This window comes from Hyla sarda, chromosome 4 (genome assembly GCF_029499605.1).
Source record: "Hyla sarda isolate aHylSar1 chromosome 4, aHylSar1.hap1, whole genome shotgun sequence".
Classification (NCBI taxonomy): Eukaryota; Metazoa; Chordata; class Amphibia; order Anura; family Hylidae; genus Hyla; species Hyla sarda.
The window spans coordinates 404620572-404633598 of NC_079192.1; the positions used below are offsets into that span (position 1 = coordinate 404620572).

At 46.1% G+C, this 13027-nt stretch overlaps 2 protein-coding genes across 2 annotated transcripts in view; both read left to right on the forward strand.

Annotated features, from left to right (window-relative positions):
• LOC130267519 (uncharacterized) overlaps positions 1-13027 on the forward strand; it is a 125018-nt gene that overhangs the window by 12739 nt on the left and 99252 nt on the right. The window contains exon 2 of the mRNA XM_056517464.1: positions 11887-12271. Coding sequence (XP_056373439.1) covers positions 11887-12271 — 385 coding nt within the window. The remainder of the gene's footprint in view (positions 1-11886; positions 12272-13027) is intronic.
• On the forward strand, positions 10372-11205 carry LOC130267525 (histone H1B-like). Its single transcript, XM_056517470.1, has one exon. The coding sequence runs from the start codon at positions 10372-10374 to the stop codon at positions 11020-11022; it is 651 nt and encodes a 216-aa protein (XP_056373445.1). The 3' UTR covers positions 11023-11205.

A 13027-nucleotide genomic window follows, 5' to 3' on the forward strand; every position in this document is an offset into this window, starting at 1 on the left:
TCAGCTTGTGAATAAATCGGCCGTGCATGGGAAGCCTGAAGGGGAGAGATCGGTGGGGTCTATTTTAACCAATAACATTAGTAACCACAGGGTCCTGAGATTACTTTTATGCTTCATAATAAATGGTATGTGTATAATATATATATATATATATATATATATATATATATATATATATATATATATATATATTATTCCCTGTAACTTTCCTCTTTTTATTCGAATTTAATTGTTCCTTTTGCTCCATTCTTTTCCCTTCCATTATTAGTATCCCATTCTCTATCCCTTCCCTCCCAGGAGGCTGAGATTCTCGGACACTTATTCGGATAGAGAACACCGGAGGTCTAGGAGATGATTTACTAATAATAGATTAGTCCTGAGCTTTTCTATTAGCGCTATATTCACACGGACACGCGTTATATTCACATCGGGGAGGATTTTTATCAATGACGGGCCCGGGAATCTCTCCCCCCCACTAAGACTTCATCAGGTCTAAATACACGGTGATCGCTGACAGTTAAAATGGATTGTAAAACAACCGCACGATCAGGGTTCACACTGGGCGATCTCTTGCAGCTGAGTGACATAATATCGGAATTTAGTACATTAAATAACAACAAAATGACAATGTATAAAATACAGGATAGCTTTCCCCGCCGCATTCTCAGCAGTGTCGGGCTGCAGGGTGTGATCGGTATCAGGTCTGGAATAGGACAGGGACGCGGCTCCTCTATATACTCTGCAGGGAAGACCCCGTATACACCCACCATTGTGAGGTCAGCCCCGGACATAGTGTCCTCTCTCCTCTCCGCCTCACTAGAATCCCCCTGATCGGCCCCAACAGTTTCCCCTCCGCCTAGAGTTAACCCTTTAGTGTCCTCTATGCATCAATTACAGTCACAGGTGTCGGGAGACTGAAGCCAGCAGCACCGATCACACAGGCGCATTACACTGCGGATCACACGATTTACATCACTATAGTAACTGAATATAATTCAGTACTGAGGGGGTTAACTGCAGAGAACACCAGCGCCAAGTAACCTGCTCCGCCTCCTGCTGTCACCCCAAAGGCTCTTCTAAGAGCCGCCACATTGTCTATAATAGAGCTGGGGCTTCTATCTGCTAGAATTATCCTTGTTATATTTGTGGCTGATATTCTATCAGTGCAGCCGCTTTATACTGTATATATTGTCTACATCAGAACTGTTCTATGCACTTTAGTCCGTAGAAGCCGAGTCGCAGTGAAGCAGAACTTGTCCCCAGATTTGTCCCCTTTGGCTGTAGAATACGAGGGTCACTGATATTACTGGACAGCGCCCAGGGGTGAGGTCTTCCCTGCAGAGCGCTGGGTCCTAGTGCCTCCTGCCCCGACTATGTGGTCCCAGAACAGTTGGTGGAGGTGCTGTTAACTACTTCGGTGCTGAACGTCGTTACAGATGTAATTACTGCTGTCACAGGTTACGTCGATTATTTGCGCCTTTCTCAAGGACTGAACATCTCAATTGTCCAGACTGTAATGTAGTTGACAATCATCCCCATCATCCTCAGCGATAACAGTGTCCCTATTCTATCTCCGGATCCCTATTCTAATAACTGATGGTCTCCAGGATCCTATTGTAATTTGTAACTCACATAATATCTCCATTATATGAACTGCTTGTACATTACCCGTATGACACAGGGGATTCATGTGCACTACTGGGGTCATATATTCCACATTATAGAGATGTATTATACACCTGAGATGATATATACTGGCCTCTGCACAGGCGGTGGTGATGGTTCTACACTGTTCAGTCCTGATCATCAGTAGTTACATTTAGTGTAATGACAAACTGTATAAAAAAAAAAGCTGTCAGTGAATAGAAATACTTATGACTACTGCTGTCAGTGAATAGAACAACTTATGACTACTGCTGTCAGTGAATAGAACAGCTTATGACTACTACTGTCAGTGAATAGAACCGCTTATTACTACTGTCAGTGAATAGAACCGCTTATTACTACTGTCAGTGAATAGAACAGCTTATGACTACTGCTGTCAGAGAATAGAACAGCTTATGACTAATGTTGTCAGTGAATAGAAATACTTATGACTACTGCTGTCAGTGAATAGAACAACTTATGACTACTGCTGTCAGTGAATAGAACAGCTTATGACTACTACTGTCAGTGAATAGAACCGCTTATTACTACTGTCAGTGAATAGAACCGCTTATTACTACTGTCAGTGAATAGAACAGCTTATGACTACTGCTGTCAGAGAATAGAACAGCTTATGACTAATGTTGTCAGTGAATAGAAATACTTATGACTACTGCTGTCAGTGAATAGAACAACTTATGACTACTGCTGTCAGTGAATAGAACAGCTTATGACTACTACTGTCAGTGAATAGAACAGCTTATGACTACTGCTGTCAGTGAATAGAACTGCTTATTACTACTGCTGTCTGTGAATAGAACAGCTTATGACTACTGCTGTCAGTGAATAGAACTGCTTATGACTACTGCTGTCAGTGAATAGAACTACTTATGACTACTGCTGTCAGTGAATAGAACAGCTTATGACTACTACTGTCAGTGAATAGAACCGCTTATTACTACTGTCAGTGAATAGAACCGCTTATTACTACTGTCAGTGAATAGAACAGCTTATGACTACTGCTGTCAGAGAATAGAACAGCTTATGACTAATGTTGTCAGTGAATAGAACCGCTTATGACTACTGCTGTCTGTGAATAGAACAGCTTATGACTACTGCTGCCAGTGAATAGAACAGCTTATGACTACTGCTGTCAGTGAATAGAACTGCTTATGAATACTGCTGTCAGTGAATAGAACAGCTTATGACTATTGCTGTCAGTGAATAGAACTGCTTATGACTACTGTTGTCAGTGAATAGAACAGCTTATGACTACTGGTGTCAGTGAATAGAACTGCTTATGACTACTGTTGTCAGTGAATAGAACAGCTTATGTCTAATGCTGTCAATGAATAGAACTGCTGATGACTACTGCTGTCAGTGAATAGAACAGCTTATGACTACTGCTGTCAGTGAATAGAACTGCTTATGACTACTGTTGTCAGTGAATAGAACTGCTGATGACTACTGCTGTCAGTGAATAGAACTACTTATGACTACTGCTGTCAGTGAATAGAACAGCTTATGACTACTGCTGTCAGTGAATAGAACAGCTTATGACTACTGCTGTCAGTGAATAGAACTACTTATGACTACTGCTGTCAGTGAATAGAACTGCTTATGACTACTGCTGTCAGTGAATAGAACTACTTATGACTACTGCTGTCAGTGAATAGAACAGCTTATGACTACTGCTGACAAAATGTGAATTGAGGGCAGCCGCCTGCAGAGTTTCAGCACATGGGGCCCCCAGGGACACCAATGACCAACTGCGTCCTTGATTTCTTTTATATACATATGTGATTTTTTAATACTATTTATTATTAAATTATATTATTTTTAATTACATTACACAGAGGTGCTATACAAAATTATTCTGCCTTTTTTTTAATACTAGCAGAGGTTTAAATATTCCACAACTGAATGGGAATTGGATGATGAAGTCACATGATGATGTCACATGCTCGGTTCTGGCCAATAGACAGATACTTTCCTCTAACTGTCAATCTTAATAAGCAATTAGATCTCTGCTCAATTATAGAAACCATTCTAATTGGTGATTGAGATTGACAGTTATGGGGAAGAATTATTGGATTTGTTAGAACAGAGCATGTGACTTAATCGGCCAATCCCCGTTCAATGTGGAATATATGTAAAGATCTAGCCGACTTACAAATGGCAGAACAATTCTGTATAGAAGAAGGAATTCGGCGGCCTCTCTAGTCCCTTTCCTGACTGTGTGTAGGAAGGAAAGCTGCTGACCTCTAGATGCCCTTGTCTGATTGGATGTGCAGCGGAATAAAATGGATTGTAAAACAACCGCAAGATCAGGGTTCACACTGGGCGATCTCTTGCAGATATATATAATAAATTAATAATGTATTATTTAAAAAAAAAATGACAATAATACAACAGATATCTCCCATATGACTTGTGTAGTAGGGACAGGTCATTGTGTTACAGCCGCGGCCTCCTGCTGCCCATTCTGTATAAGAGACAAGAAGACCCTATGGAGCTTTAAACTAAATGATAACAGTCATTTATACTTCTTTTTTCAGAATAACTATTATATATTCTAGATTTATGATTATTAGTTTTAGGTTTGTGATAATACGGGCTAAAAAAAAATCTTCCGCATTAAATTATACTATTCCCTGAGCAAAAAGTCGCAACTTCATAGACAAATTAATCCAATATTCTGATCAATGTTCCAAGTTATTCTGAGGATAAAATTGTAACCTACCTGAAGATCTCCTAAGGACCTGCGGGTGTGGATCAGGGTTTCCCAGTGTTGCAGCCGCCACTAAAAATGTATAACCCCACGTGATCTGGGGTCAGACCGGAGGAATTCACGTCAGTTTCTATCTATAAGAAATTACAGAAAAAGAGCGGCCTATGTTTTATGTGGACTGTACCCCCAATATATGATAAATAATTCCCCATCTATCAGGATCTTAACAAGAACAATGAACGTAACAAAATCTGTCCTAATAAAAGACCTGAACCCTTTCCATAGAGGACACAATCCTCCTGTGACCTTTCACCCCGATAACTAACAGCAGCGCAGGGTTCATAGTCCTCCAGCTGATACTGGAAGAAAAAACTAAACAGAAAAGAAATAAAACACTTTCCTATATAAAGACCAATATTCCCCGGACTCCTCGGGGGAATGAGGGGTACACGGCCCCAAACAGTGTCCGGAATAGAGGCCGATATATGGCATTTTCTCTCATAGACATTGAGTGGAATAGGCCACATTAGAATTCGCGATATTTCGCTAATATATTGACAAATATTCGTACAATTTGAGGCCTTTTTTTTTACTATGCGCCATAAAATTAGCATGCACAATATCGCGTGATCTTCAGCAAACATGATCAGTCTCATAGGCCCATATGTGAATGTCTGACACTGTAACGAGTATTGGAGCCTTGTTTAAACCATAAGCTTGAAGCAGGGAGGGATGATCACTGTGATATGACAAAAAAAAAAGAGAAATGCAAATATTCAAGATAAATATTCGCATTGCGAACATACGCGCCCAACACGTCTATTAGACATGTCATATATAAGTATAATGGTGACTTTATCCCCGTTCTCTCTATCACTTTCCCCTTTCTCCTTTTTCTCCCCGGATTATATTGCGGCATCTCTCTCCTCTCCTGGCGGCCCGAACACTCCCCGGAGCCCGATCAGAGGTGACAGCTCCTGCCCCGCAGCTCCAACAAGGAGATCACATAATTCATCACCTTGGAGACTGGAAATCTGTAACTCCACATCCTAATATACAAGCTCTTCTATATTACATCACTTTATTATTATGTTTTGTTATATCAAGCACAATGCAGATGTATGTATATATTCTAGACTCTTCCACCCCTGATTATCCTATACCAGATATAAGAGCAGCTGAACTTGTTGTGTTGTTATTACAAGTCTTAGTCACCATCTATCGTTGTATCTATTTGTGTCTCAATTAGAACCTGAGAAAATATAAATATTCGACGTTACACTTTGGTAACATGTAAAGATTAGAATACAAATCTCTCACCAGCAGGTGTCACTATTGTAACACAATGTATCTGATCTGTATAAACTGTAACTGTAAGGATTTATACTGTTTTAATAAATATAGCGCCATCTACTCGCCGCACAGTTCTAGTTCTTTATTCCATTCATTGTACAACAGCGACATCTTGTGTCAATTAACAGCAATTACATTGGTGATTATCAGGTTCCCGACAATTCTGTGGTTTCCTGTTATTACGCGGTTACCTAGTAATTCAATTAAGGATTCGATTCTAATTTGCATTAAACAGAAGGTTAACCAAATAAACCCCATAGAGATACATGTATCGGAGCCTGTATACCGGGGAGGAGATTCCCGTCACTGACAAAGTCTTCGGCTTCTCTAAACAAATAATTGAATGTGACCTTATCCTATCTAGCAGATCTGGATATAACGCTTGTCCGTGTGAATATAGCGCTAATAACAGAAAAGCTCAGGATGAATCTTTTCCAAGGAAGGGAAATTCTATCAGAGACCTCCGGCCCCTGACCGGGGAAACCTGACAAGAGATGACAGTGCAGCCGCGATCTCATGTGTGAACTGGGACCTACTGTTCAGACACCTTATGATAATACTGGGCAGGTCTCTGCACTTGTGGTAGGAATGGAATCTACGCGGTTTAGTCCCGATCACCAATAGTTGTATTCAATGACAACCTGTGTATATAAAAATAAAAAAGTATTACTCTATTACAGTCTCTGCTCATTAACCCCTAATTCTCCTGAGAAGTCTCGTTGAGAGCAGGAAGGGGAATTACAAAAGTATACAATGTAACAACAATGTATTAATAAGAATAAACAAATGAATAAATAACTAATGTATCAACGTGGAAATTAACAGACAGGAGTCCATCATAAAGAGTGAATAAGATGTGTTGGTCCTGGAGAGACTGCACAAAACAAAGAATTTATTACATTATAATGTTACCCCGTTGTGGATGGGCTGTGGGTCTGGTGTCATCTATATAATACATGACACGGACATTCTGTAACACAGTAGGTGACATGTCCCTAATGTACATGGGCCGTGACGTCATCGGTCCCTCTGCACATTTACAATGGAAGTATAAATGACATCATTCTATCAGAGACAGGAGGATTTATGGTTATACTTATACCGTGTTATATCCCGTTCCGAACCTGTAGGGTGGAGTCTAGTTTGTGGACTAAGCCTGTTACATTTGTATGAATTCACATTGTTATCTATATAAACCATTTATATTAATATGATACATTATCATTCCGTGCATTGTATGAGGTAAACATAATATTTTATTACATTATTAATTAGAAGATAATAAAGAAGAAGAGTTTTATTGTCCGCCCGGGCTGGAGTTCCTCTTGGATGTCGGCAGTCTGATGCTTGCTGTGCGGCTCTCCACCTTTCCCGAGCACAGGAGCTGGGATTCAGCAGGCGGACTGGCTTCATACAATTGTTGTGTGGAATACAAATATGACATGGAAGTATCAGTGCAGCGGCCGGGATAGGGCTTTCTCTCCCAGGTATAATGTTCTCTGTTATCAGGACCATATATACAACCAATATATGAATCCCCGATGTCATCCTGGTAATGTACAAGCAGGTCCTGTAATGGAGATAATCTGTGAGAGAAATCACAATAGGATCCTCGGGGTCATCACTTAACAGACGAGGGATCTGGGGATAGAAGACATTCTGTGAGGGGGAAGGATCCTACAGAGAATACGGAGTCTCTTGTATCTGGATCAGGATTCTGACTTCTTTGTTCTCCTCACTTCTCCTTCCATCTTCAGCCCCTCTGACCCCCGTCACTGCTCTCCGCTCCCTCCGCTCTGTCCTCGCCGGTTCCCGCTATCACTGTCTCCTTTCTCACCGCTGAGCAGCCCGGACACGATCCTCCGACCCGACCACTTCTACTTCCAGAGCTTCAGTCGGGGACCGGGTTATATCTTTTAACTGCGGCATCTCCTTCCTCAGTTCCCGGCCCGAACACGCCCCGAAGCCGGATCAGCTGTGACAGCTCCTGCCCGGTGGCTTCAAAACACGTTGGAGATTACAAAGAATACCAACAAGGAGATCACATAATTCCCCATCATGGAGAATCTGTATCCCCTTCCCCCTGACCTCCGGCACAGCCGGGATGTGAGAGAATATCCCCAGGGGTAGGAGCCCCAGCTCTATGTCCAAATCCTCCTCCTCCCCCCCGCACCCGGGCCAAGTGCTCTCTGCAGACATGAGGAGACATCTGCGGGTGTTATGGGTCGGGAAGCTGTAAGGAAGATGAAGGAGAGAACAGTCATCACATCTACTCCCCCCATCATCTCCGGGTCAGTAAATGGACACGTTGTCCGTATTATATCTATATATCGGGACAGGGAGCTGGCAGTGAGCGGAGGCGCCGCCTGTGTTACCCTCCGGGGCTCTCAGCAGCTCCAGGCCGTCTCCGCATCGTGCAATCAGCTTCCTGGACGGTAGATGTTGTAGTAAAGATCCGTGTGATGGTGACCGGTGCCGGGAATAGAAGGAACGATCCCCAGCAGCAGATTTATATTCCCGGATACACAGTGATGTGCAGATCGGGAAGACTGTGGCGGAGATCCCGGGGCCTCCTCCCGGCTCCTCCCCGGCACCTCCGATAATGACGGGTATAAACCGTTAGGGGGGATGTTAGGGAGGAGGAAGACACGGAGAAGGGGAGCTCTCCTGTCCGGTTCTAGCCGGTAAAGATATTTTATCCCGGGCAGGGAAGCACAAGGTTGTAGCGGAACTTCGGCCGGGTCCAGACGGGTTGGGGCGGGGCCTGTTCTCTGTGTCAGCCAATAGCAGCTCCGGACGGTGACATCTCAGCAGCCAATCATTGCGCAGCCGCTGTACATATAAGAGGCGCCAGCAGCTCCGGTCTCAGCATTTATCCTTCACGATATTTGTGTAGTTGTGATTTATAAGAAGTTTTACAAGTTTTGTTTGTGTTATAGAGCTCTTCGCTGAGACTATCCGGCAGAATGGAGAGATCAGAGGGATCACCGCACCAGGACCAGATCGCCACGAGGTCAAGTGCTCGCTCTACATGGACGACGTGACCGTCTTCTGCGCTGACCAGCGTTCGGTGACTGCACTCGTCCAGACCTGCGAGGACTTCGGCAGAGCTTCGGGGGCAAAAGTCAACTGCGGGAAGTCGGAGGCCATGCTCTTCGGGGAATGGCACCTGGCTTCTTCCGCCCCCTTCCCCTTTGCTGTCAAGCCGGACTTCATTCAAATTCTTGGAGTCTGGTTCGGGAAGGAAGGAGCGGCCCTTAAGTCTTGGCAAGACCGACTAGGAAGGATAAACTCGAAGATCGGACTGTGGAGCTCCAGAAAGCTCACGATGGAAGGCAAGGCACTTGTCCTGCGGAGTGAAGTTTTGCCTGTGCTCCAATATACCGCACAGGCCTGGCCTCCCCATACCACCGTTTGCAAGGCCATCACCCGGACAGTGTTTGGCTTCGTCTGGGGCAAAATGGACAGAGTCAAGAGGACCGTGATGTACAAGGAACCCCGCAAGGGTGGGAAGGGAATACCCGACATCCCCGCTCTGCTGAGGGCCTCCTTTGCATGTGTCACGGTGCAGCGGACTCTTGTAGAAAAGACTGGCTCAGCGGGCAGGTCCATGTCTCGCTTGCTTCTCATGCCCCTCTGGAGACAGCTGGGCTGGGACAAGTGGGACAGCTCCATCCCTTACAACTGGAACACTCCCTGGTTCTATGGGGATGTTGTCCGGTTTGTGAGGGAGCACCAGCTGGAAGGACTGAAACCAGACCTATGGAAGCCAAAGACAATCCACAAGCTCATCCGAGCTAAGGACTCGACCGAGCTGGTTCCGGGACTCCCCGCAGCCACTGCAGAGACAGTTTGGAACAATGTGGCCTCAAAGCGGCTTACCAATGGACACAAGGACTTGTCGTGGATGGCCGTCATGGGAGGTCTCTCTCTCAGGTCATTCATGCATGCCCGCAACCTGTGCAAGACCCGGTACTGCCCCCGTTGCCCCTACGTGGAGGAAACATCTTTCCACGTGTTTTGGCAGTGCCCCTTTGCACAGGGTCTGTTGGACGCCCTAGAACAGGAACTCAGAGACTCAGTGCCCAGGAGCTGCCTATCGTACCATTCGGTGCTTTACGGCCTGTTCCCTGGGACCCACGACGTGGAGGCCATCCAGGAGGCCTGGCGCCTTATGAACTGTTTTAAGGACGCAGTGTGGCTTGCCAGGAACCGCCTCGTGATCAACAGGGAAAACATGTCCGTCCGGGACTGCCGCAGGTTCATCAAGAACCTGCTTAGAGACTATTCCATCTTGGACAGCTCGGCCGTTGATGAGGAAGAAGAGGAGTGAAGACCCCTCTCCTTCTCCCAAGTCTCCCTGAAGATACAGCCCAACAGTTTGGCCCTGTGATCCGCCCCCTCCCTACCCCCACATAGTCGCCCACACCCCTACCCCGATCACAGATTGTATTATTTGGTTTTTTGATCTCTTGTGCCTCTATATTGCAGGATTGAGCTGAATGTTAGAGTAGCATGGTGTGCGATGTATAGCTTAGGGAACCTTTGCTGTGTATTGTACTATCATGCATTGTGTGACTGTAATTTATTGTACGACTTGTAATGACTGAACGGAAAATAAAGCTCTTTCAATCAAAAATAAGATGGCAGAAACCGCACCAGCCGCTGCTCCTCCCGCCGAACCGGCCGCAAAATCCAAGAAGCAGCCGAAGAAATCAGCCGCCAAGAAAAGCCACAAACCCTCCGGTCCCAGCGTGTCCGAGCTGCTCGTTAAAGCCGTGTCCGCCTCTAAGGAGCGCAGTGGGGTGTCTCTGGCCGCCCTGAAGAAGGCTCTGGCTGCCGGAGGATACGATGTAGACAAGAACAACAGCCGCCTGAAGCTGGCCATCAAGGGGCTGGTGACCAAGGGAACCCTGCTCCAGGTGAAAGGCAGCGGCGCCTCCGGATCCTTCAAGATCAACAAGAACCAGCTGGAGACTAAGGACAAGGCGGCCAAGAAGAAGCCGGCGGCTGCGGCCAAGAAGCCTGCAGCAGCTAAGAAAGCGACCAAATCCCCTAAGAAGCCAAAGAAGGCTCCGAGCGCGGCCAAGAGCCCGAAGAAAGCCAAGAAGCCTGCAGCGGCCAAGAGCCCGAAGAAAGCCAAGAAGCCTGCAGCGGCCAAGAGCCCCAAGAAGCCGAAGGCTGCTCCCAAGAAGGTGACCAAGAGCCCGGCTAAGAAGGCGGCCAAACCCAAAGCTGCCAAGAGCCCGGCTAAGAAGGTGACTAAAGCCAAGAAGAGCGCGGCTAAGAAATAATCGGGAGCCTCGTCCTGTACTTATCCCACAAAGGCTCTTTTCAGAGCCACCACCTCCTCCAGACAGAGCTGTACGATCAATGCCCGCCCGTGTAACCCCCGGGATACATAAAGGATATAATACAGTGATATAAATCTATATTATCACTTTATTATATTTTATCAATCCCAATACATCTGCCTTTACTAGTTCTAGATCCCCTTATGAACACTCAGCTGAGTGTTCTGTAACCAACCATTGTATCTTTCTGCCGCTGTAACACTTGTAGGGTCAGCGCTTGGGGGAAGTATAAATATTGTTACAAATCGGCAACAAAAAGATTATAAATCTCTCCACCAGGTGTCACTAATGTAACACATTGTAGATCCTATGTATAAACTATAAGGATTTACACTGCTGTGATAGACGCCCTAAGGATAAACGGGATTATGGAAATTATTGATTTACCAGATATTTGGGGATAAATGTAACCCTTTGAGTAATAGGTTGTGCACATATTATTTCCCCCATCCCGAGGGTTAGTTTGCTGCTTAGTTTTATTACTATTTAAAGTCATGCAGTCCCGAATAGAGTCTGAATATAGGGGAGCGGCAGGCAATCAGTGTGAACACCCGAAATGCGGTACCGCGTCATGTCTGAGGGGACACGGGGGAGGGCGCTATTATCGGGAGTTACGTCCATCCGCAGGGAAGGCTCGAATAGGGCGAGGATGTGTCCTGCCTCTTTCTAACAAAGAACAATTGCTGACGTCACACGTATTTTGGCGGGCTCATTGGTTGTAAGAATCAGCCAATGGGATGCAGGGGTGGGGTTTACATGAACCAATGGGGACAAGACGAGGAGAATAAATGTTCTGCTCCGCGCTCGTTCTCCATCACTTCTCCGCTGTGTACGTGTACAGAGGATCATGGCCAGGACCAAGCAGACCGCTCGTAAATCCACCGGAGGGAAAGCTCCCCGCAAGCAGCTGGCTACTAAGGCCGCTAGGAAGAGTGCTCCCGCCACTGGTGGGGTGAAGAAGCCTCACCGCTACCGTCCAGGTACAGTGGCTCTCCGTGAGATCCGCCGCTACCAGAAGTCCACCGAGCTGCTGATCCGGAAGCTCCCCTTCCAGCGCCTGGTAAGAGAGATCGCCCAGGACTTCAAGACCGATCTTCGCTTCCAGAGCTCGGCGGTCATGGCCCTGCAGGAGGCCAGCGAGGCTTACCTGGTGGGACTCTTTGAGGACACCAATCTATGCGCCATCCACGCCAAGAGGGTCACCATCATGCCCAAAGACATCCAGCTGGCCCGCAGGATCCGTGGGGAGAGAGCTTAGATCTAATCGGGACCCGCATGCAACACAAAGGCTCTTTTCAGAGCCACCAAATTATCTATAGAACGAGCTGATTCCTTATCCTCTCCATTGTTCTGCTCCTATACTCCGCCTGTTCTCCTAAGCAGGATCCCGGGATTGTTCTCTGCAGTGAACCCCCTCAGTACTGAATTATATTCAGTTACTATAGTGATGTAAATCGTGACCTCCGCAGTGTAATGCCCCTGTGTGATCGGTGCTGCTGGCTTCAGTCTCCCAACACTTGTGACTAATTGATGCATAGAGGACACTAAAGGGTTAACTCTAGGTGAAGTTATAGACCCGAATGTTCGCTCATTGGTTGATCACCGCAGTTGACCATTTTGAAATTCCCGCTCTTCTTCTGATCGTTTCTCCCTTTGTCTCGTCCTCTTCCCTGTACACGTGACTACATTCCTCTTGTTTCTGTAAATAGGAAGAAAAAGGCGGCGGAGGGGAAACTGTTGGGGCCGATCAGGGGGATTCTAGTGAGGCGGAGAGGAGAGAGGACACTATGTCCGGGGCTGACATCACAATGGTGGGTGTATACGGGGTCTTCCCTGCAGAATATATAGAGGAGCCGCGTCCCTGTCCTATTCCAGACCTGATACCGATCACATCCTGCAGCCCGACACTGCTGAGAATGCGGCGGGGAAAGCTATCCTGTATTTT

Coding starts and splice junctions, on each gene's coding strand:
- LOC130267525 (XM_056517470.1), top strand. CDS start 10,372: ATGGCAGAAACCGCACCAGCCGCTGCTCCTCCCGCCGAACCGGCCGCA.